The sequence below is a fragment of the Diadema antillarum genome, unplaced genomic scaffold (genome assembly GCF_040938485.1).
Source record: "Diadema antillarum isolate AM-2024a unplaced genomic scaffold, OU_Dant_1.0 scf00000174, whole genome shotgun sequence".
In the NCBI taxonomy this organism is placed as follows: domain Eukaryota; kingdom Metazoa; phylum Echinodermata; class Echinoidea; order Diadematoida; family Diadematidae; genus Diadema; species Diadema antillarum.
Window position 1 is genome coordinate 1,527,018 of NW_027271063.1, and position 25,402 is coordinate 1,552,419.

Here is a 25,402-nt window from a genome sequence, read left to right on the forward strand (position 1 = left end):
GCAAGAGTATTCATATAATTGAGGTTGTAAATCCAGAAGAAGATGTTTTCTTTTTATTTTCTTAATCTATTTATTTCCTTTAAAGCGTTGATTGACACTGACTGTGTGTCTGACCAGCAGAGAGAATCAAGTTTATGTCTGCAAGAGTTGAAAACAGCCATTGAAGGGTTTCTAACGTAATGGATTAAGATCTTGTAGTACTATAGTCTAAATGTTATGAGAAAACTCTTCAGAGTCTGAGAGACTACTGGGTACTTACAAACAGGGATAAGAGATGCACACACGAACAATCAGTAAATGCTGCTTTTCTCCAGTGGTTTTATTATGTTATGAAATCTCATCTACAAGGCGAGATTCTCTTTTGATAACTGAGTGAGATGGTTATTACCTCAGCGTACGACATGTGGGGTCTGCGCTGTGGAGAGGTGTGCCTTTATTGCCACTGGTCCACAGTAATTGCATGCTACCATGGCAACAGATTTAGATGGTTACAACTATAAATTTTTTGTTGCTTTAACTGCTGCCAACAAGAGGAGCAATGATTGTTTTATGCATATCATTGTGAAAAAAAGGCATTTTATGCCTCGTATCAAAGGAAATTTCCTAGCTCTGTCACATAATGCTAGTCATATTTACTTCAAAAACAGACTCCTTTAGTTACGTGACATACCATTGTTATTTCCCCCCCCCCCAAAAAAAAAAGGATTAAATATGTTTTGTTCTCTAGATCATGTGACCCCACTATTGGAGGGGATGAGTTATATAGTAAAGTAAAACAAATTTTTTTGCAAATTGGAGCAGACAGCCTTTTTCGCGGTATAATGTTTATAAAAATTGCCGAGATTGGCATTCCATGTATACAGCAGACAAGAACTTCCGCATTCATGTAATAATTCTGTGCATCTTGGCTCTCGCAAAATTTCTGGTTTTATACTATCTTTGTACTTTGAATGGCATAAAATAGGATTATAACATTTATTCTTGTTAATTTGGGGTATTTGCGATTGGAACTGCCAAAAAAAAAAAGAGAGAAGATATTTGGATATTTTAAATCATAACTTCAAGAATTTTTTTTTTGTTGTTGTGTAACAAGTGAGGTATCACTAGAAAGGTTTAGTTTGACACATTTCTCATAGACACTATGTCTGATTATTCTTGTAACTAGTCTTCAATGCACTATTAAGTGTTTGATTGTGGCGTTTAATCCGTCACGCAAATTGAACTCCTTGACAAATGTATTAGATTAGTCAGTGTGCATGAAAACAGTATCTTCACATTGAAAAGCAGCAAGTTTGGTCACATTCGGAAATCCTTCTTGAAAAGGTAAAACGTTCAATACGGATTTAAAGACTGTACGTGAGCAATAATATTGCTGAGTATACATTGTATATGGAACTGCATAGGACAGTTGGGGCATGTACATTTTGCCAGGAAATTCTAACCACAGAAAAGCTCTTGTTTTGCGCAGCGTCATATATTGCCAACTCGATAACTGTGAATCATCTGATAGAGTTTTATTGCCTTGATGCTATCATTACACACAAGAATGTTGGCTGTAAAAACACCCGTTTTATCACTTCATGTGGGTTGTAACAGGATCTTGGACGATAAAACACTCATTTTCTCGCTTCGTATGAGTCGTAACAGGGTCCCGCTCAATAGAACACATTGAATGTTAATCAAGGATGATGTATGAGATAGATAGTATGTTAGTGTCTGTCTCAAGTCCAGTTGGCCGCAGTTATTAGCTGGCGAAACTCTACTTGCAGAGTGTTTTGTTGTCGTGAGCTACAATGTATAGACTTAATGACAGATCAGAAGCCTTCATCTCTTTTCTTAATTACAGTCACAAGAGATTCAAATTGTTGCAGTACTGTTAGCTTCCGTCGGTGTAAAAACAGCGAAAGCGGCGAGAGGAGAAAAATGCCCGAAAATTCCATCTTATTTACTCAGAAGAGTTCATTCAAATTTGTCACGAAATTTGTAAAAGTTCATCGGAATAAGAATGCAGATCATTTGTGAACATATTGCAAATTTTACCATATTACGCTTTGTGTTCCAAATGAAATATGCAAGCACATTGTGCATCGCAACACACACACAAACACACACACACACACACACACACTCAAAACTAATAGATAAACCTTCTATTCCAAACATAGAAGTTGTTTTTGTGATTATTGATATCTCATGAAAGCTTCACCTTGCAGTCAAGTCGGAACCCTGTTTAGTATTAACGTCTTTAATATCAAGTTTCTCCTTTTTTTTTTAATAAGGTAGGCATATTTTCCTTGTTTACACTCATTAGTCATATACAGCAGATGATGTCTACGGGTGCGTTTATAAGATTTTGCGGGCCTAGAATCACTGTTTTGAAACACTGTTTTGAAACACTGTTTCAAATCACACTTTCGTCAGGAGAGCGTTTATAAGATTTTTCTCCGAGCGTGTTGGGGCTCTCGCTCAGACTGTGCCATTGCGCAACTCACTCTGCGCAGTTTTTCCTCGGCAAAAGGTCAAACAGGGTGCGCGCAAGGCATTGTGATGTCATTATAAACAGTGTTTGCGATCGCGGTTGCGTTTATAAGATTTTTGAAACACTGATTCGACAGAAACACTGTTTTGAAATGCACTAATTTGTGCGATTTGAATCAGTGTTTCAAAACACTGTTTCAAATCATGGCAAGTGTTTATAAGAATTTTTTTTGAGCTAGAATCACTGTTTGGCCAGAAACAGTGTTTCAAAACACTGTTTGTGGCCAAAAGAAAAATCTTATAAATGCACCCTAAGACAGACAAGAAGTGAGAACACTGTGTAATGATAATTTTAACCCCCACATTACCAGTAGTTCAAATTACTAATGATATCTCTATGCAATCAACTTGCCTAATGCACTGACAGGGTAATTATTACAGGGAACACTATACCCTCCCAGAAACAAAATTTACAGCTGTGCTTGCATCTTATGATGCTTACAGTAATCATGCAGTAAAGGCTCAGATTGGAATTTTGTGATGATATTGCCCTTCAATTTAATACGATAAAGCCTAATTTGGTATAAATGTAGGGGGGGGGGGGATGGGAGGTAAAGCAATTTTTCTTCAGAAATTAATGGGATGTTGAGCTGCTAGTAAGTTTCTAATCATCCATCTTCTTTAATTACATGAGACCAGTACAAAGTACACTGTGGACATAACCCACCAGCTTTAGTTTCAGTGGTATACATTGTAGTTCTGCAGTGTCACCTGTAGCAGAGCATTGTGCTGAACTGATAAAGGAAGGTCATTAAAGGCATACATGTAGTTAAAGGACAAGTTCACCTTCATAAACATAAGGATTGAGAGAATGTAGCAATATTAGTAGAACACATCATTGAAAGTTTGAGGAAAATCAGACAATCCGTTCAAAAGTTATGAATTTTTGAAGTTTTTGTGCAGTACCCGCTGGATGAGAAGACTACTGCAGTGTATGAATAACTTAGATGTCACATGCGTACAACAATATAAGGAAAATATAAAGAGAATTTCACAAAATTCCATCTTTTGAAAAAAGTACAAATTCCCCTGACTCGTTACCGACAAATGTTATGGGTAATATTATTCCCCCTGCATTTAGAAAGAGGCAAGTGAAGTGCTCTTTTATTATGCGAAAAAAGTGAAAATATGTTGAATTTCTTCTACATTTTCTTTATATTGTTGTACGCATATGACTCACAAGCTGTAGTAGTCTCCTCATCCAGCGGTTCCAACACAAAAATAAAAAAAAAATCATAACTTTTGCATCGATTGTCAAATTTTCCTCAAACTTTCACTGATGTGTTCTACTAATATTGTTGTATTTTCTCAATTCTTATGTTTATGAAGGTGAACTTGTCCTTTAACCATTTGCAGATGAAACAAAAATCCAGCATTAGTACTTTAAAATGGCTCTAAAATGTGAGTTAGGGACAGAAACAACCACTGGAAAAATTAAAATCTGTGTAATCGATGTTAAGTATTGTTAAATACACAAAATGTGAACAATAATTGTAATAAAAATGTTTCCAGACTAAACTGTTTACAGATGGTTTATTGAGAAAAAAATACTGATATCTCCTGATATTTTAGGTTTTATTGTGAAAATTTCATAGGATATGGTAGGATGTTTTGTGATGCAACAGGACTACCACACAGCATATGCATCAAATGTGATATCTTGAACATTTTTTAAGTCACTATTCCCAAAGGTAAACAGGACCTTTTAACACAGCAGTATAGAAATCACAGTCAAAGGCAAACGATATTACAGTCATATACCATACACACATTGCCCTGACAGTTCTTGTTATGGTCGACTTTCATTACAATGGAGTCCTCGGGACCGGCTACTTTCTTTTGTTATCATGTCAAAATTTTGTTATAACTGAACAAATAAACAACAAAAAACATAGAGCAAATAATGTTGGGGCCTGAATTTTTACTTCGTTGTAACCAGAATTTCATTATAACTGTGTTTGTTATAACGAAAGTGCACTGTATAATTCTTTGATTCTTCAGCTTCCCTTCAAAACTCTAGTGTGAAGTGTAAGTTTGTTGATTCTTTCATTATACATTGTATGTAGCACCTCATGTACTGTGCAAAATGTGCATCTAAGAATCATGGAATCTACTCTGAAGACACGCTCAAAATATTTCCACAGACTATGCACATCAGTTTGTTCCTGGAAGTCAGAAATATCTGCTGAGACTTGCCCAACATAGCGGTAATTCCATAGCACCTTCAAAGATTCCTGCTATGTGATTGGTTGGCTTTTCATCATGTGAGCAAATTACGTACCACATTTACATTTCATTTGTCATTTTTATTTCTGACTACAAAAGTATAAATGAACAAAACATATCATGCTGATAAGAAACAACATTATTCTAATTTTCTGAATATGTCAAAATATGATCACAATGTATAAAAATGATAAAGTTAAGATGTGAGATGAATGATGTTGACAATTAAGGGACAGCTAAAATGCAGGGCGTGCAATTGTGCATTCTCCTCAGAAAAACAAACAAACATATTATTGATAATGTACAGAAAAATGTACATTGTAATGTATAAATATGATATCAGGTCTCCACACTACTTTTCTTTTACTATGGTGGCCCATTTGGGCCACTAAAATATCAAAATATAAAACCACGGTGGCCAAAAAAAGAAAAGAAAAAAAGAAATGTAGTGGCCTGAAATAAAAAGAAGCATAACAAGCCGCTTTGAATTTTAAGTGCCCGATTGGGCCACCAAAAGATAGCCTTTTATGAAGTTTGGTGGCCCGACATCAATTCTTAGTGGCACCTGGTCACTGCTAATTTTATGTTGAGCCATACATTTGTATGATAGTGACAACATTGGACATTGGCAACAGAAACTAAAAACCATAACAAAGCCCAATATAAGGCCGTCATCTCGCAGAGTGCGCTCAATTACTTCACTGTCAACAATTTCAAGCCTTCGCTTCCTTGTATAACTGTGCCATGATATGCAACTATTCACTATTCATTAAAAAAAAAAAAAGTGGTTGCAACTTCTTCAGCATAAATTGTACGAGTTGTATGTCCAGTAATTGGCATTGACCACATTTGTTGACGTCAGCAATGTTGTATCCAATAAAGCAAATAACGAATAGCCTTTACTCGTGCAATGGAACAAGATTTCGCTTTCAGTGAAAGATGAGATGGTTCTATTCAGCTCAGCTCCGCCTCGTTGACCTCGTTGAATTTCGCACGAGGTGAAAGATGAGGGATTCTTATCAGAATAGTTTTTCGTAATTGGAAAATCTGATGAGAGTGCATGAATGGATGGATGGATTTGCTTTTTATAGTAGGCTGTTTAAAGGAAACCAAAACTCAAATATACATGAGTGTGGGTTGAGTGAAAGCAGCAATATAGTACTTAGAATGTAATATAAGTGAAAGTTTGAAGAAGATTTGGCAATTAATTCAAAAGTTATTAATCTTTAAAGTTTTGACTGCTTGCTGCACTTGATGACCTCACTAAGAATAATAATATAAAGAAAAATCAAGTTGAAAGAATGTGTACTTTTAATGAAAAATTAGATTTTGCAGAATTCTCCTTAAAGTTTCTCTATGTTGGTGTCCAAAATGACCTCATGAACTGTGGTAGTCTTCTAATATCCAGCTATGACATCACAAAACTTTAAAAAGAAATCATGAAATTTGAATCAATTGTTTGATTTTCCTCAAACTCGCAGTGATGTGTAGCTACTAAACATTGCTGCTGTTACTCAATTCACATTGATCCTTTTGTATTTGGGCTTTGGTTTCTTTTATATGGATGGTGTAATATTTCAGTTGAGATGGATCTTCAAGTTTCCAACTTGTTTTGATGATGATTTTTGAGATAATGAAAAACCTTTTATGAAATATAAAAGAGCATACAATTCTGCAAGGAATTCAAAGTTTATTTGATGAAAATTGTTTTTGAAATGGTGAGATATCCAAAACAAAGTGATCCTAATAAAAGATGGGACCCACCTTTTATTAGGATTACTGTGTTTTAAATATGTTTTTGGATATCTCAGCCATTTCAAAACCAATTTTCATTAAAATAAACTTTGAATTTCTCTTAGAATTGTATGCTCTCTAACATTCCATAAAGTGGATTCTAAGTCCTTAAGGTATCTGACAAAAAGTTCAAAGCTGAATCGTCACCTCAACCAATACTATACCATCCCTCTAAAAGTGTGTATTGCAATCTTCTGCAGTATCTGCAAAGAGCTTTCAGAATATGCATGTCTCATACTTTCAAGTTTATTATTGCTATTACTACTTCCTGGTATACTGTGATCACGCTTCCTGTCCCTGGGGTTTGATGACCTCAGGGCGTGAGGGTTACAATCTGACACACTTCCTTCATACGTAATATGATTACATGCACATTTAAACACCTCTAAAGGCATTATTTATCATTTGCAGATGAAACAAAAACCCAGCTTTAGTGCTTCGAAATGGTTCTGAAATGTGACTTTAGTAGGGATAGAAACAACCAATGTAAAAATTTTGAATCAGTATAATCCATGTTAAGTATTGTTTGGAATACAAAATGTGAAGAATAGCTATAATTAAACATGTTTCTGTAGACTAAACCATCTACAGTTATGGTTTAGTGAGAAAAATAGTGATATCTCCTTATATTTTTGGCTAAATTGTGAATTTTTAAATGTTACGGTAGGATGTTTTGTGATACAACTGACCTACATATATGCATCAAATGGGATATTTCAAACATTTTCAAAATCACTGCTTCCAATGGTAAACAGTACCTTTAAGATGCACATATATATATGCAAAGAAAAAAGAATATGGTACATGACATAAATCAGAACATGCAATATGATTACATGCACATGTAAACATAAGATGCACATACACAAAGAAAAAAGTATATATGACATAAATCAGAATTATATACACACTTGTATATTGTATATAGCTCTATCAATATGTGATATATATATGATATATATATATATATATATATATATATATATATACACATATACATGTATTATTTTTTTTTTTAAACTAAGATATTGGGTATCAGGAAGTTTTGATTTCTATAAAAGTGTAGCACTTGTGCAATACACTTGTAACATAATATTAGATTTAGTGATAGAATGTTTAATGAACACACTCATTATTTTTCACTTGCCACTTCATCTTGGAGGGTACTAAAATTGTCTTGCCTCAAGTGGCTTGCCTGAAACTCCTTCCTCTTGGAGTATAGCTTCCAGACATTGATAATTCATTAAACAGTTGCCCACACCAAGGCCCCGTCGTCATTTTTGCATTTGTCTTTAACGATCGCATGTGTATATCAAGGGTCGAATGGAAGATCGTCTACCCCATTTTGTATCAAGGGTCGAATGGAAGAACGTACACATGATGTGGATATAGTCAATTGTGTGCAGGATGTAGCTGCATCTTGAACACAGACGGAGCACTCAGTCACTCCAAAATTGGCAACTCATTTACAGGGTTCTGACGCAATGAGAATTAGATTGACATCATCATGTACTTTCCCCCAGAGAAAAGAGGACGCAGTGTATATATTCTAAAGTGCAATTCCATAGAGCTATTATCGAAAAGACATTATGAAATAGAGTTAATGAAACAAACAGTACGTTCCATGTTTTATAACTCTATAGTGTTTGCCAAAGTCTGATGGCACTGGTACCATTTTTTTGTGCAATTTTGCTCTACCCAGCTTGGCAGCCAACTTGAGCATGGAGTCAAGTTGTTGTTTATGTGGACTTTATAGGAAAACAACGAGCCTCAAAGAAAGACATAACAAAAACAAAAGCAAACATGCGATCTGTAGCAGGATTGTAGTGATTGTCATATCAGAACCACAGGTTGACATAAATGCAATATATGCCTGTAACATAATCATGACCCAGCACCCAGCAATAGTTAGTGTAGAGTGAAATTTGACAGTTGCGATCCAAGGCTGTCTCCAAAATAGTGGGTTGTTGTGATGCAAACAGTCAGCTTTATGCAAAGGCAGCAATGAAGGAGAGTATAGACTTGTGGGATTTGAATTGAATCTTGATGTGTCAAACTACATCACTTTCACAATGCTGCCCTGATATAAAAAAGCTGGAGACACTATTAACAGAGAAAGAAAACTGGAAAGTTATTGGGCATTTCCGTGAGTTGTGCGACATGACCACCAAAATTTTACCCGCATATTTCAGGACAACTAATAATCTTACTTTGTTAGCCATAGTTTGAAGTGTGTGAAACCAACTTTACCCTTAAGAAAAGTTCCCTTTTGTGCATTTTTATACCTTTTGAAACCAGAAAGCATTTTTTGACCTAAAAATCCCTAAAAATGCATTTTTGTTGCTCTTTGTGATTATTTTTTATATTTGAGGCTCAAATCAAACTTTGTTTGGTTTTACAAATCAAAAATATATTAATCTAGCAGTAAATAAAGTGGAGACCTCGATATAAGATATGTACTTCGTACACCAGCGTGCTCTTACATAGCTCGAGAAGCTGCTGTAACGTGAGTTACCGAAACATGAACTTTTTAACCTAGCAATTTTAATATGCCCAACTGAGACATGGTATTTTGGATTATCAAATAACTATGCAGCACACATCCAAGAAATATGATGGGACTTATAGTCTTTGTTTCAAATTCTCATAACAGAGGTCTTAAAATTGTAACGTGAGTTACCATGTAACGTGAGTTACCACAATGTAACGTGAGTTACCGACATGATTTTTCTTTAATACCAAGAAATGATATGAAGGTTGTGATTGTAAGTAACCAATGAGTACTGTACATGATTACTGAACTCTTGTATTAAGATTCTATTTCCAGTAGATTGTTATTCTCTTGGTCTCTCTCTATCACCAAACCAACTGGTCTGCATGTACAAAGTATTAATTACACATGTTCATCACATGTGCTTCAACAGGTTCCAAATTTACTATTTAATATTACAGTGCATGTATACTGATCTGTTACGAAAGTTGTTAAAAGACATTTCCTCTTAAGCTGCATGGACCTTGTTCCAGCAAATTATCAAAATTTTGTGATAACTATTAATAGCCTCCTGATTGGGATAATCACTGCATGATTACTCTTGAAAAGTTCTTGTTTCTGTAATTCAAGTGATTTTTATTTGACATTTCATAGTTTATACCTACCTGTATAGACCAAAGCTATTGTTTATGAGGCTGAAACATTTACATGTGAACAGAATTTTAAGATTGGAGCTCGCTTCCTGCTGTTTTTTCTGAGATTTTTGAGAACTGAACATTGTGAATTTGACACGCTTATGTGTTTTATACTATTCTACTCTGAGGTTTTAGCTATATTGTTGCAAAATCCTACAATGAAACTTTTCCATGTTTACTATAATTTACATTACATGCTGATCTATTACCAAAAACTTGTTGAATGTGAACCTCATTATCAGACATTTGCTTTAAGAGCTGGACAGTCATGTACCTTAAAGCAAACTATCAACATTTTGCGATATTAATAGTTAGCCTCCTGATCACGAAGTATTTACTATTCATGTTTTTCATTGGGACTTACTGCTTCAGTCTGCTTGATTACTCTAGAAAATACTGGTATACTTTTTACATGTTTGTACAATTTAAATAATGGCTACTTGACATTTCATAGACCAAAGCCATTGTTTTTTAAGGCTTAAACATTTATGAACATGTTTTATTAAACTGATCATTATTTACTGGTAGCAGATAACTAAAATTTATCTGCAGTTTCTGTAATTCAAGTCTAATTTCTGTACCAGTTTAGTATAAGAATTTGTAAACAAATCAAACTTACAAACAATTAATTATTGAGTAATTCAAACAATTATCAAATAATTGGAATATAAATTGCATTGTTTAAAAGTTAAAAGATTTATTGAAATATTCATTTCTGAACCTTTAGCTCCACAGACTACATGTACAGGTCTCTAGTCTCGTGACTCAGTGTATTAAATGGAATAGTTTGTGGACGACTTGTTTTATCTAGATAGCCTGAAATCCATTTAAATCTAGTAAAATAAAAAAAAAACAAATCAAATTCTCAATTAAATCCTCAATTTCTGATGCATTTGTTAACTGGAAAAGAGTGTAATTTAATGAAATAGACTCTGTTTCATATCATTTTGTTGAATACAATTTTTGTCTCAGTACAAATGAAAGCTTGGAAAATGACTCAATCAAAAATGAAATTTATCTTCAAGTTGGTATTCTAAATGTAAAGTTTCCTGCCTTTTGGTAATCTCATGGATTAAATGGGATTAATTACTGTCAGATCAATGTTTAAATCAATTTAGATTCTTTATTCATGGAGTTTGTTTGTGAAAAAAAGTTGTCTTGGTAAGTTTTCTTTGGATTATTAAGACAAAAAATTGTCTTGTGATCATGTGGACAAACTGTAACGTGAGTTACCGTAACGTGAGTTACCGCTTCACATGACGATACCTGGAGAATGTAAGACAATTTGAATTTTTACCATACTCGTTGATGTATGTTGTTAGTCCATGACTTTGACACAATAGACTTTAAAGTCTCTCTGTTTCTTGTTTGAGGAAACTTTTGAATATAAGACATGCCAAATTTTTGCATGTCCAAATTATGTAACGTGAGTTACCGACATTTGTAGTGTTTTTTTCTCATAGTTCTCATAAGAGTCTGTGGATGTAATGTTGCTGTGAGGTAGGATGGAGGTGCATGATACTCATTCACATATAGTAACTCATATCACTAATTAGGTTTTAAGGATATTGATCTCAACGACCTAATTTTGAGTTCAAAATGTAACGTGAGTTACCGTGGAAATGCCCTATTAAACTTTATTTGAAGATAAGAAAAATGATCATGTGTGTGCCTAGTTCTTTAAGATCTCAAAAGTGTAATCTCAATATTTATCACTTTTATTTCTCTTTCTCTGTCTTTTCTGTATTTTCTTTTCCATTTCTCGAAGACGTATATTTAGGTTTTGTTTTGCTAGAGTTTTCTTCTGTTTCTTCAGATCATGTAATTGTTTTTTTTTTCACCTGTAGTTGTAGAGTGCATTTCTGGTAGAAACATACAGGTGTACTCGTTGTGTTCTCTCTCGTTTTTCTTGTTGTTGTTTTTTTTTCTCAATCATTAATCATGTAATCTGTTCAAAAAAACAACAACAACACTGAAGCCTAGAGCACACAACCTTTAATGGACCAAACTTAATACCAAGCATGACACAGAGGTTCATGCAACCTGTGTGTGTCAGCCAGCCAAAGTGCGGGCGATTGGAGATTGGTTTCTACATGTACATGTACTTCAAAAAGTACAGTAACACCACAATCACACTTGTTGATCAGCCTGACTGTACCAGTACATGTCCAGTTGTATGGTTGGATAAGAAAACACACTCCAGAAAAATTGTGGTTCTCAGTTCTCATAATTTCTGGCTATATATTGGAAACAGCACAGTGCAAGCGTATACCACACTCATAAAGGGTGTCTAATTTTAAGTGATGATGACGATGACGTACATTATATATATAATGCACATAATTGATGACGCACATATCCAACATGGTGGTTAGACGTGGCAGATAATAGAAAAGATTTGTAATTGGCTACAAGAAATACCCTTGGAAAGCAAAAATAAAAGCAATCATGGGTTTGTTTGAAGAAATGGTTTACCACAGCAAGAGGGATCTCCTTTCTTCTTTCCGCATTTCTGCATGTTTAATGTTTCCATGTTGAGCTACGTCGTTTGCTCCTCCTTTTTGAACAGGTTTGATTCTCTTCTCTGTTTGTTTTGTCAGACATTTTTGTTTTGTGTTGTTATTGTTTTGCCGGCATAATGTATTTTGTGGGAGGTATGGAAATACATGTGTTTTTACTTTATGTGAATCATTTAACATTCTCCCTTGACATATTTTACTAAACTGAACGAGATCTTTTTCAGGTTCATATTCCTTTCTTGTGCTTGAGTATGTAGCATGGCTATGCCAGTGTGTGTATGTTCTTTCCGTATGCATCATGTCAGATGATATCTATTAAACTATTATCTATTAAACATGTAGACAACTAGATTTTGTGACAGTCATAATTTCTTTCGTTTCATTTTTTTTTGTAATACATAAAGCAATACTGTATACATCTTTTCTTCGGAGTGATTTTCTTGACAGAAGTTTGCAGTAGTATTAGATTGCCATCCTGCTCTTTTTGATGTTTTATATAGATACCGTAACTTCTCAATCCTATATCTCATAAACATCCTAATCACTCAACGCAAACTACAAAGCAAAGATGAGCGTTCTCATCTACATGTAGATTGTATTCTGTGGACAAGGATATGGGTGTATAAGGTAGCACAATGTACTGCATAAAGCATTATGTGTATGTGGAAAAGATCATGTGGAGAAGAAAAAGAAAAAGAGGAAGAAGAAGGAAAAAGAGAAGATGGAAAAAATAAAAACAGTGGCTTCATACTAAGAAAACCAATATCTGAATAAATTTGTCGATCCAATCCTCTATGAATGTGAAAATGTTTGCCATGATGCGATACTTTTGTTCAGTAAACATGTAGCATTTGAGTTCTATGTTACAGCTACACCAAAGACTGTTTCCTTTGACGCCCTATCGCAGATTGAAGAGTGATATTAGAATGTGAAACTCATCTAGTCCTTCAGAATTACCGTAGCTATTACTTTTTAATGAGCCACTCTAGAAAATGTCAGATGTATGTTCCTCTATTACAAAACAATAATTGAATTGTGCCTCCATGCAAAATGTACTGTAGAAACACATGAAGTACCAAAGGTATACAGTGAGATACACACACTAAGGATGACACGCTACATAATAGAAGGCTAGTTTGATGTCATTTTTAGTACAAAGTTTTGTGGATTTTTTTTTAACCCTTTCTGTGCCAGGGACTACAGACAATGTGTACAGTGCTATGGGGTTTTCTCTGTCAATCGGCATTCAGAGCATTTGAAGGGTTATGTAAAGTCGCATCACTACAACATGCTCTGCTTGCTTTCCCATGCAGGTTTCAATGTAAACCGACAGTCCGTGTCACCAGCCAGGATGCTGACGGGGAGACAGAAGGAGAGAGACATGTACGATAGCTCTCCAAACTATAGTCCCCTTCCAGGTAAGTCCAACCATCGCAACAGCCTCCCTGAGAAAGGGAGCTGCCCCCTGTCTCCCAACCCTTTCCCCTCCCAGAACCTGTCAACATATGGCCTCTTTATCATAAAAGTTCATTACACTTCGTAATACTCTGCTTTGTACAGATTAAAGCAAAGTACTCTAAAGTAATAGATGAGAGATGTGTAGTACAGATCTTGAAAGATTGGTCATAGACCCCATTTACAGTGAGCGAAAAGGCCGGACTCGGCCGTGGCCGAGCCCGGCCTCTTATCAGTGTAAACGCAAACTGGGCCAAATGCGGTACCAAATTTAGTCTGGCTTCCAGACCCTCTGCCCATACTATTTCGCTATTCAGGATAGTAGCCCCCTCAACATCGAAAACTAGTATAGTTAAAGGTGTCGTCGCCACGGAATCCAGCTGGCAAAGGGTCTGGAAACCAGACTATACTAAATTGTTTTGTTTACAAGCAGAGCGCCACTACAACAAAATAGTGAAAGGTTTGTATTAAAAGCCTGGGCCGAGCCTGGCACTGTAAACAGACAAAATTGCGGGGCTCGGCCCTGCAATTGAGGCCAGGCTCGGCCGCGGCTCGGCCCAGCCCCGCTCTGTAAACAGGGTCTAAGACAGCTATAGAAGTACAGACATTGCCTACCATTGTAGAGTGAAGGCAAAGGCTAAAGTATCAGTGCATTCTCGTTGTAACAAACACAGGAATTTTTGTTGCAATGAGGTAAAATTTCAGGTTACCAAATTATTGTCTTTATCTCTTTACATACTTTATGATTTGCCTATAACAAAATGTTGATATAAAGGAAGAAAACTGCCATTTGTCCAAGGACTTCATTATAATGGGAGTTGCCTGTAGTGTAATACACAGAATAGCAAGTGGGATGTGGGAGGAGATGAATTTTATAATCTCACTGGCTGCTTCTGTGGACAAGCCTCAGCACTTTGTTCAGGACAAGAAGGTAAAAAGGTGACTTGTTGCAATCCACCAAAGCATCAAGGTGTCTTTAGGTCTCAAATGAGGCACCCAGGGCAGTTTGGAGAAGTTGTCTCCCTGCTTTATTTTTATCCTAAAGATGGTACTTCAGGGGAGTTATAAGCAGTCAGTATTTCACTTTTATTCTCCTGAAAGAGGAGTCCTGCTTATGCGTGGGAAAGTTCACATCTTATATTTCTCGTCCTGAAGGAGGCATCGAGGTGAGTTCAGACAAGTCACCTTTAAGAATGAAAAAGGGGTAGTTTCAAGATGTTACCGTCTCATCCCAAAGACAAGGTGCCATCTTGCTGCCTTTTTTAAGCTTCTCTAGTAACACAGTGCACTCCCATGAACAAATATGGATATAGTGCAAATCTCAAAAGAAAGTAAAAGTTGGGGTCCCAAAATTATCATCCATTTTATCTTTATAAATTTTATTTTTTTGGCTGTTAAGAAATTGCAATGTATGAAAGAAGGCTGTTGGTTGTGAAGACTTTGCTAATAGGAGTCGCCTGTGTACATTGTACATGTATGTCTGAACAACGGAGACTGCTAGAGATAGAGAGAGAGAGAGAGAGAGAGAGAGAGAGAGAGAGAAAGGGGAGAGATGGTGATACAGACATACGTATATACAGACAGACAGACTGACAGACAGACAGACAGACAGAGACAGAGATGGACATGTAATTGAATTAAAAGAAAACTAAATCACTGAGATACATGTATCTACAAGATTTCATATCTTACTATGTTGGCCTGTGTTGTGATAGACCCCATTGCCTCGTGGCATAGGAATGTAGGCAGCTTGATAGATTGGGCTGTGACTGGAAAAGCAATACAGTGAAGCTAATGTGGTCAAATGAGATTCGTGTCAAAGCAATTTCCCTTAAACTGTCTTGTAATTGATTGAAATTGGGGACTAGTAGATCTAGACATATTGCTGGCTTCATACTAGACAAGGAAATCTGTGTGCTTCTATACATTGGATTATGGATGATTGATTAATTGTCAGAATTGTGTGTATAGTATTAAAAAAGTACTCCCTCTGGAGTTGTGGTACGGGAAAGGTTTGGGCATGTTGAAATGACAGGAGAAAAAAAAATCAACAACAGCAACAACCTGCCATGTTCTTTCTAGTCTTAGTTACCTATTTTGTGGTTTTGTGTATGATTTGTTTTCCATCCTGTACAAGAAGGAGACTAGGTATTGAAGAAAATTAAACTGTAAAACAGACTAGTGATATCAAATGTAGATGTGGACATGTTATTGTAGTTCCAGTATCACATACCGGTATGTGACCGTGCACCACAAAACGAACATAAAGTCGCACACACTGATTTTGCGTGAGAACTAAAAATAAGTGAAATGGGTCAACCTAGCTGATCTTGACTTTTTCATATTTTCTGAAAGAGCAAGTCTTCTTTTACATTATGCTAAAATTTGGGATCATAAAACGTGCGGGAAATTGTGTTTTTATAGTAGTTTATCTCGAACATTTTTGGTAGAGTAGTACGATTAGATGTGTCTTTAGAGTCCCTTTTTCATTTCTGAAAAACCTTGTACACACTCTTCACTTTCAAGTCTTATGACTTTTGAAAGGATAGTGCTACTACTTTGAAAGTTGGCATTAATTATGGACAGAATGTGTTAATGAGGCATGCTTAATTTCAGTTTAATCTGATAATCCCTTCATTGTTGTTACTCCTTTGGTTTACTTCCTGTTTTTTGTCCCATTCATCACACAGCCAGCACGGTTTGGTAAAGATTAAGCGCTTTACTAAATAGACACTGTACTTCAGAGCCTCTTTCCTCAGTTCACACTTTTCCTGAGTTTGTGCTTTCTTTCCAATATTTAGATAGGTTAGGAGAGTCCATTTGATTTGAGTTATACATCATTTTAAAGCTTAGAGTCTGCTCTTTCAGAATCTGGTCTTAACTAAAAATTCATGTCTGGCAACTTTTTGTTTGTTTTGTGGTGCAGGGTCACATATTACCAGTGCTTCTATACACACATGTATATATTCATGTGTATTACAGAACATGTTATAGTAAAGACTATGATATAAGAGAAAATAACACTTTTGTGCAGTTGATCTTTTACAGTGGGCTGAATTTACCAAGGTTGCTTGCTCATAATTTTGCTCATCTATGAATGTATTTCTGGGCATGTTTCAATATCACACAAATATTTGTATGTGGTTATTTTTCCCTATATTCAAGTACTAGGACATTTTAAAACATTTCTAAACAGAGAAGTATTCCTTGCTGAAAGTATTGCAAAGTGTTATTTTGGAGACAAGCAGAGTACACTTTTTGTGAGTTGTGCATTTATCACACACTGTTAAAGTTGCTATTTTTTATTTTTAAGGACAGATTTTTTTTTTTTTTTTTTTTTTTTTTTTTTTTTTTTTGCAAATGATGAGGTCACAGACATTTTCACAAGATGTTGCTTAAATTGTAATTTGACACCAATGGCATGTTGTATAAATTCATGGCCCAACAGTGATTTATGCGATTTACAAGATGATCAGACCTTTGTGGAAAAAAAAGAAAAGAAGAGAAGCATTTACAGTGTTTGCTGTGTTGTAAAAGGAGGGGCGGGGGAAGTGGTAGATCCTATAGTGTGCAGCAAGCAGCTAACCTAATGTCACACATACGTTGTAGGTCTACACACACACACACACTATCAACCCAGTGATGGATCGAGGAGGGGGGTGCACTGGGCGCGCACCCTTCTGTAATTTTAGTTATTGTTTGTTTGTTTTTTATACCAAAAGTATGCATGAAATGGCATGATGACCAACAGAGATCTAAAAAATCTTCTAACCGAGGGAGGGAGGACACACCCTCCACCTCACTCCCTTGCTTTGCGCCCCCTCCACCTTTTACGGAATTCCTTGATCTACCCTTGTCACGTACATACAGCTGTACATTTTACACACACACATGCACAATGCTAGACGGGATCCAAAAGATTTGCAAACAAGACCGATGCAATATTTCGGACATCGGCTCTTGAAATCCTGCTGGGGGCGGGACTGCCCATAGAAAGCCAGGATTTTCCAGACGCCCTCTCCTGTGCCATCTCATCCGAGTGGGGGTTTCATTGAGCTGATACCCAAGAAGATGCTAGAGGAGGGAAGGGGGGGGGGGGGTGGCGGCGGATGGGATTCTGGGAAAGAAAAATATCCAACTGTAGTCTTCCCTCCGCAGACCCCACTTCTAATTCTCCCTATCGCATATAGCCGATATCAAGCAATATCACCTTGCGATACCGATATCTGATCGATCGCTCTTGGGACGTACACTTCTGGTTTTGCGGTTTACCCCACAGAACTATTTGGCTTACCCATGTCATGTCCTTCACCTATGGATATTTTCCATAATTTCGTTTTTTTTGCATCATCGGCCCAGCATTGGGCCGCTTCGCAGAAGAATCCCATTCATCAAATTTAAAGTTACAGATTAGAAAATAACTCTATTATTCGACAGATTATAAGACGTTTCATACGATCTGTGAATATTGGTACTTTGGCGTTCAATGTGCATAAAAGTTTACATTTACACATAGCGCGTTTGTGAAGTTTATATCCCAAGAATTAAAGGTTAAAAAAATTAGAGCGCCACCCGCGTTCAGATTCAGAGAGCTATATGCGATAGGGAGAATTGACATGATCATTTCACTGCTATTGATTACAGTTTAGTTTTCGTTCTTTTCTTTCTCTCTTTATTGGGACATATGATTTAGCATCTACGTTTGCAGACACACATCAGTAAATGACACTCGTGATTATATTTCTTTTTTAGCTCACCTGAGCCAAAGGCTCAAGTGAGCTATTGCGATCGCCCTTCGTCCGGCGTCCGTCGTCCGTCGTCCGTCGTCCGTCGTCCGTCGTGCGTCGTGCGTCGTGCGTAAACTTTTTACATTTTCATCTTCTTCTTGAAAACCCCAAGACCGATTTTCATCAAACTTGGCAGGTAGCATCCCTAGGGGGTTAGGAACTCAATTTGTTAAAATGGGCACCATGCCCCACCCAGGGGGCCCCCAGGGGGCCCAAACCCCCCAAAATTAAGGAATCTGTAAAAATCTTCTTCTCTAGAACCAGAAGTGATAGAGCTAAGTTAATACTATGAGTTAGTACATTGATGACTGTAGTTTCAAGTTTGTTCATGGCAGAATCAGGGGTGCCCCCCCCTTGGGACCCAGGGGAGGGGGGTGGGGAAGGGTTCTAATGGGGCCTAAATTGTACATTTTCATCTTCTTCTTGAGAACCCCATGACCCATTTTCACCAAACTTGGCAGGTAGCATCCCTAGGGGGTTAGGAACTCCATTTGTTATAATGGGCACCATGACCCACCCAGGGGGCCCCCAGGGGGCCCCCAGGGGGCCCAAACCCCCCAAAATTAAGGAATCCGCAAAAATCTTCTTCTCTAGAACCAGAAGTGATAGAGCTAGGTTAATACTATGAGTTAGCACATTGATGACTGTAGTTTCAAGTTTGTTCATGGCAGAATCAGGGGTGCCCCCCTTGGGACCCAGGGGGGGGGGGGGGGGTGAGGAGGGGTCCTAATGGGGCCTAAATTGTACATTTTTATCTTCTTCTTGAGAACCCCATGACCCATTTTCACCAAACTTGGCAGGTAGCATCCCTAGGGGGTTAGGATCTCAATTTGTTAAAATGGGCACCATGCCCCGCCCAGGGGGCCCCCAGGGGGCCCAAACCCCCCAAATGAAGGAATCTTTAAAAATCTTCTCTAGAATCAGAAGTTATAGAGCTGAGATAATACTATGAGTGAGTGCATTAATGACTGTAGTTTCAAGTTTGTTCATAGGAGATCCAGGGGTGCCCCTCTTGGGGGTAGGGGGGGGGGGGGTGGTTGGAAGGGTCCAAATGGGGGCCTGAATTGTACATTTTCATCTTCTTCCTGAAAACCTCATGATGGATTTTTGTCAAACTTGGCAGGTAGCATCAGGTGGTCAGGATCTCAATTTATCAAACTGGGCACCATGCCCCACCCAGAGGGCCCCAGGGGGCCCCAATTCCCCCAAATTAAGGAATCTTGAAAAAATTGGGCCCTTATTGTACATTTTCATCTTCCACTTGAGAATGCCTCGTCAAATTTTGGTAGAGCTGTGAATAATTTAGATTAGTGACTGCGTGAAAGGTGAACTTGCGATACTCAGGTGAGCGCTAGACCCGCGGGTCTCTTGTTTTTTTTGGTGTGTGTGTTTGTGAGTTTGCTCTAAATCTACAGTTCAACAATAATACTGTCCAGTTATTCCCCTTTCACTGAAATGCTACCTATCCCTCACATGCAAACATACATCTAAGTTACACACACACATTCCTTCTCCTCTCCCGCAGCCTAGATGCATGCATACACATGATCTTTCCCTACGTCAATATTGAACAAATCTTGTCCGTAAATTCCCTTCCTTTTTCACAAGAGATCTATACGCAAGTACCCCTTTATGCACAAGATGTACAAACACAACACGTTCTGCATGACCTTACAGCTCCCCACCCCATTACACACACAAACACACAAATACGCAAGCATGCACAGCTTGTTCGTGTACACATACATTGTACATTTCTACACATTTGTACATGTGATAAAAATGTGTATTTCCCTTTTCAGCAAACAAAACAAATGAGAAATGTACAGAAACAAAAAGCTGTTATTCTTCCCTGTTGCTTTATTTGTTTTTCACAAAAAAAAATACACCCATGGATATCAATTTCCCTCGGAATTCAAAGAAGTACCATAGACAAACACAAACCTTTCTTTCCTGTTGTTTTGATAGTTGTGATATTTGCAAATATCAGTTTCTTCATCACACACTGTATATTAGTTTCATTCTGGAGGCATTGTCAATATTTAGGATGTATTCTGTATCAGATTTTTTTTTCTTTCCCCCATTCTGAGACTCAAATATTGTAAATAAAGAAAACTGTAGTGGTTAAAGAAATCAAATCAGTAAAGCAGAACATGAGATTAAAGGGACTGTACAGTGCTGGATGAGGTGGGGATTCCGGTTTATAACATTCCTAAGTGAGATAATGAGAAATCTCTTATGAAATATATGATAGAACATGTAATTTTAAGAAGGATCCAACATTTATTTGATGAAAATTGGTTTTCAAATGGCTGAGATTTTAAAAAAAGTGATAATAATAAAAGGCGACAGGCCAAGCCTTTTTTTAGGATCTCTTTGTTTCACATTGTTTTTGGATAACTCGGCCACTTCAAAACCGATTTTCATCAAATAAACTTTTGATACCGCTTAGAATTACATGCTCTTTGACATCTCATAGAGTGGTTTCTGAATATCTCACAAAACGTTAAAAGCTAAATTCTCACCTCGACTAGAACTAAACACACCCTTTAACTGTGTAATAGACCACTCAGTGCTAAATTTCTTCTGTTTTTTTTTTTTTTTTTTAACTGGGAGATCAATGTTGAATGTCTCGGTCCGTGTGCTTTCATAGCCTTTATTCTGTAAAACTGTTAATGTCAATATTTTTTGATCCATTGATTTTTGGCTGAGTGGCTCAAAAACATATTCATGGGTTCTTGAATTCAGGCTGTTTATTTAAACTGTCAACCCATTCAAACTGTGCAGAGGAAATTGTGGAGATACGTTTTAGGGTTTTAGAAGTTGCACTAGGCGAAAGTAATTCAAAATACATAAAAATGAATTGACTGTCAAAATTTCTGCATTTATATTGCATTGCCCTGCCCATACTATTTCCATGCCCCCACCTTGACAGTTCTCAGCATTTCCTATAAGATGCAGCAATACACTTGTAGCTCAATTATCAAAGAGAATGTACTGTTTTTCATGAAGTGATAAAATCTACCACCATTGAGGCATCAAACTCTTCCAAGGAGGAGATTGGAAATGTAAAATAGTTCAGTTGATATCCTTTCATTAGAAACTGAGGGTTTTGAGCATAATGCAATTCATCCATACATATGTGTATAGTTTGTAACGTTAATGTCATTTAAGCCCCTACTCACAACAACAACAACAACAATAACAACAAGAGTATGGGGGCTATGAAAGAATTGTCTGATCAAAAGATTCACACATCAGTCAAGCTACTTGAGTAGTAGAAATAGTAGGACCTTGCTTTGTGATATTTTGATGGCTGATGTAAAAATATTTACATAATCAACAGTCAAACCACTTAAGAAGAAACAAAACAAAGCAAAATGATAAGAACCACACCCTACCAGATTAATGCTATGATATGGAAAGATTTGCACTTTAGTCAGACCACTTCAGAAAATCTGAGTTATTAAAGACAGACCCCACTTGATAATGTTATGCACTGCTACAGGCCATCTGCAGGCAGTGTGTTTTTTAAAGGAGGCTAAAACTGAATGATGCATGCTTTTTGGGGGTGGGGTCATAGCAAAGAGTAACCTAAGATGATAAAATCACTTTGGGCAAATGCAGCAGTCTAGATTCCAGACTCATTTCACACTCCCTGGTCTGCTTCTACTTAACAGTTCGTCTACAGTATACTGTATATACAACTGTAGCTGTACCAGTGCAAAATATGGACATCTCACTTGAGACAGTGCCTCGATGCTTTCTTTGTGTGTTTGTTTTAAATAGTTTTACTGACTGGCTTCAATTCATCCTCTAGAGGAAACCTCCAGCTGTGTTTGGTCGTGTTGTGCCGGTCATTTCCAATTGCTTGTTGCATAGAATTTTGCATTTAAGAAGAATGCCTTCACTTTAAGGGTCTGAGCGGACAAGACTAGTGTGTTTCATGGCCAGTAGTTTCACATCAGGAGCTGATGAGAGAGAGAGGGGGAGAGAGAGAGAGAGTGAACAAGAGAGCAAGGTAGAAAGAGCAGTAGATAAAGAGAGACTTTAAGGTAGGTACAAGTGTAGATCTATGGAAAGAGATGGATAGAAAGAGATAAAGAGCAGGAGAGAGAATGAGAGTGAGAGAGAGACAGATAGGGAGAGATGGGGAGAGAGAGGGAGCAGGCGAGGAAAGGGGAGAGAGTAGAGAGAGTGGGAGAGAAAGGGAGAGATGGGGGAAGGTATATATCACTTCTCTCCACAGTCTACCCTATTTCTCATGAGATCAGTTGCTCGTTGTGATTGACTGAGTTCATCTCGCGCCGTGGTGAGCTCTTGAGGAGGGGAAGCTCTCGTCGGAGTTTGTGCAGTCGAGACTCGAGAGCGACCGTCTCAGAAATCGCTACCTGCGAAAAAAAGAACGGGCATCTTTTCTCTCCCACTCATCCGTGACCGTGCGTCACACGAAGTACGTTACCTCGCCAAAGATTTGCGGAGAAAGAAATCTGAATTGTTTGGCAGCTGGGATTGAATCAAAATTCCATGTTTCTGCAGTGTCATCACATATTTCCTCTTTTTTGTGTGTCATTCTACGCGAATTGTATGGCAGCATTTTTTTTTTTTTCATTCTCTGTTGATCGCAGTGAAGTTTGGATCCCTGTCGTGGGAAGATATCATCGACTTGGGAAATGGAACAATCAATTTGGATTATCCTTATTTCTGGAATGGAGTAGCTTGCCTGATTCTTGTTTGGCCTTTTCTCAGAGGATGTTATGAAGTTAGAAATGTAGTAGTCTTTCTGCCATTTCCATTCTTTTTTTCTTCTACAGAACGAAGAATTTTCATTGTGCTGGCTTGTAAAAAGGGTAAAAGTTTGTGCTGGCTTCAGCCGTCATCCCAAGACTTGCCTTGTTTTCTACCGTTGCATTTTTGTTTGCCTGTTTTTTTTTTTTTTGTGTGTGTTTTCAAGTGGAAACGAGCCAGAGGAGACACCATTTGCGTGATCAGGAATTACGGGATTTCACCGCCATCACGTTCTCTTTTTTTCCAAAGACCGCGACAGAAATCATATGTTCTGCATTGCTCTCTCTCTCTCTCTCTCTCTCTCTCTCTCTCTCTTTGTATGGTTTTCGTACTGCTGAAAATCCTTTTACTAGCATGTGTACTACTTTCAAACTGTTTCCTGCCATGTCTTTGCCAGTGGAAACAAGGGGTTTAGTCTACATTGTGCTTATGCTCGTTGATTGCAACACATATATACTGTATATAAAGCTGTTATTTTTGCATACAGATATTTTGGCGAATGAGGAGTTCAGAGATATTTTGGCGAGATGTCATTTTTCGCAAGATGTTATTTTCGCAAATTGAAACCAAAGGTATCGTAAGTGCAGTATTACTTAAGCGCAACGCAACATTTTAATGTGTTGTTAAATTCGCGATCTGACCGTGATTCACGAAAATTGCAAAAATTAAACCCTCGTGAAAATAACAGCTTATGCTGGAGTAATCTCTTCATTAATTGGTGGTGATGTCTAGAGACTAAATGTCAATTGATAGAGATTACCTAATTGCCCCTCTAACTATTGTGTCACCATGGTTTCCTGTTTGACTGTGATGTGCATTGCCATACTTGAATCCATGGGCTAGCTGACATCACAATTTAATAGGCGAAGGCTGGGGGATTTATGAATGCTGATGCAAAAGTTTGGCAAGTTAAACTTTTTGCCTGGTCTCATTCAAAGGGTGAATGTGCTGACTGTCCAGGAATCATGTTAAAAGTCTTAAAGCAACAAGTCAGCATAGTTGTTTGTGCCTCCCCTTTCCCCCTTTCTCCTTCCCCCGCTCCACCTTCTCTTTTACCTTCTTTCCTCTCCCCCTTATCTTTCCCCTCCCCTTTTCCTCCTTTCCCTACCTCTTCTCCCTTCTCCATCCCCCTTTCCCCCTCACTCAGTCCCCCTTTCCCACCCACTCTCCCCCACCCTCCTTCCCACCTCCCCCTCCCCCTTACCCTCCCCCCTTCGCCCTCCCCCACCCAACATTATATGTTGCCCATCAAATGACAATTTTGCTGTCAATGATCTGAAGCACGCATCAACCGTAAACTTCTCTTCTAGCTCAGTATCTCCACTCTCAAGAGTTTCGTTGATGGGTTTTCATAGAAATGACCCATCTTGTGAATAACTAGAAGTGACATCCAATTCATCGACCCAGAATCCGGCTCATGATAATCCGCAGACTTCAGGTTGTTAAGGTTATGACTGCAGTCTTAACGTGTGTGTATTATGTCAACATAAACTTCCTTGCATATCCGTTGCTTTAATATGATATAAGATATACGTAGTTTGTCATGACAAAATATTCACATAATTCATCATTCAAAAAACAAAAATCCAGTATAATTGGAAATTTCTGAATAATTGATGGCGTGTCATGCATGCATGCATGCGTATGTAGGACGACAGCATATATTCACAAAAATTTTGGGACTTCCCCAAATTTTGTGAGCACGATGGTCAAATTCGCTATCTTGGAATAAGGTGATGAACAGAGAATCATATGCATGCATGTTGCATTCATGTTGGGATCAGCAGATATATATTCAATTGATAATATGAACCCTGAAAAGTATCTGACATATTCAGCATTTGATTTCAATTGGTCGACTAACTTGTGCACAACAGCTGAGGACTGAAGTTATACCATTTTGACTAGAAGTCAAAGTGCATATTTCTATTTAATACATTCTTCATAATTTCTTGCTTCATTTGTAGTTTGTCAACAATATATTTATGGCTTCTTTCTTTTTATATCTTGTCTTTTGATCCAATAATAATAATCGGCATAAGAACATTTATGATTGGAATATATCCACATTCCATTTATTAAACATTGACTTAAATTCCTCAGTCATGC

At 37.4% G+C, this 25,402-nt stretch overlaps 1 protein-coding gene across 2 annotated transcripts in view; it reads left to right on the forward strand.

Annotated features, from left to right (window-relative positions):
• The window catches only part of LOC139722866 (uncharacterized), a 61,380-nt gene that overhangs the window by 5,448 nt on the left and 30,530 nt on the right, over positions 1–25,402 (forward strand). For both annotated transcript variants that reach the window (XM_071634148.1, XM_071634147.1), the window contains exon 3: positions 13,577–13,681. In XM_071634148.1, coding sequence (XP_071490249.1) covers positions 13,577–13,681 — 105 coding nt within the window. The remainder of the gene's footprint in view (positions 1–13,576; positions 13,682–25,402) is intronic.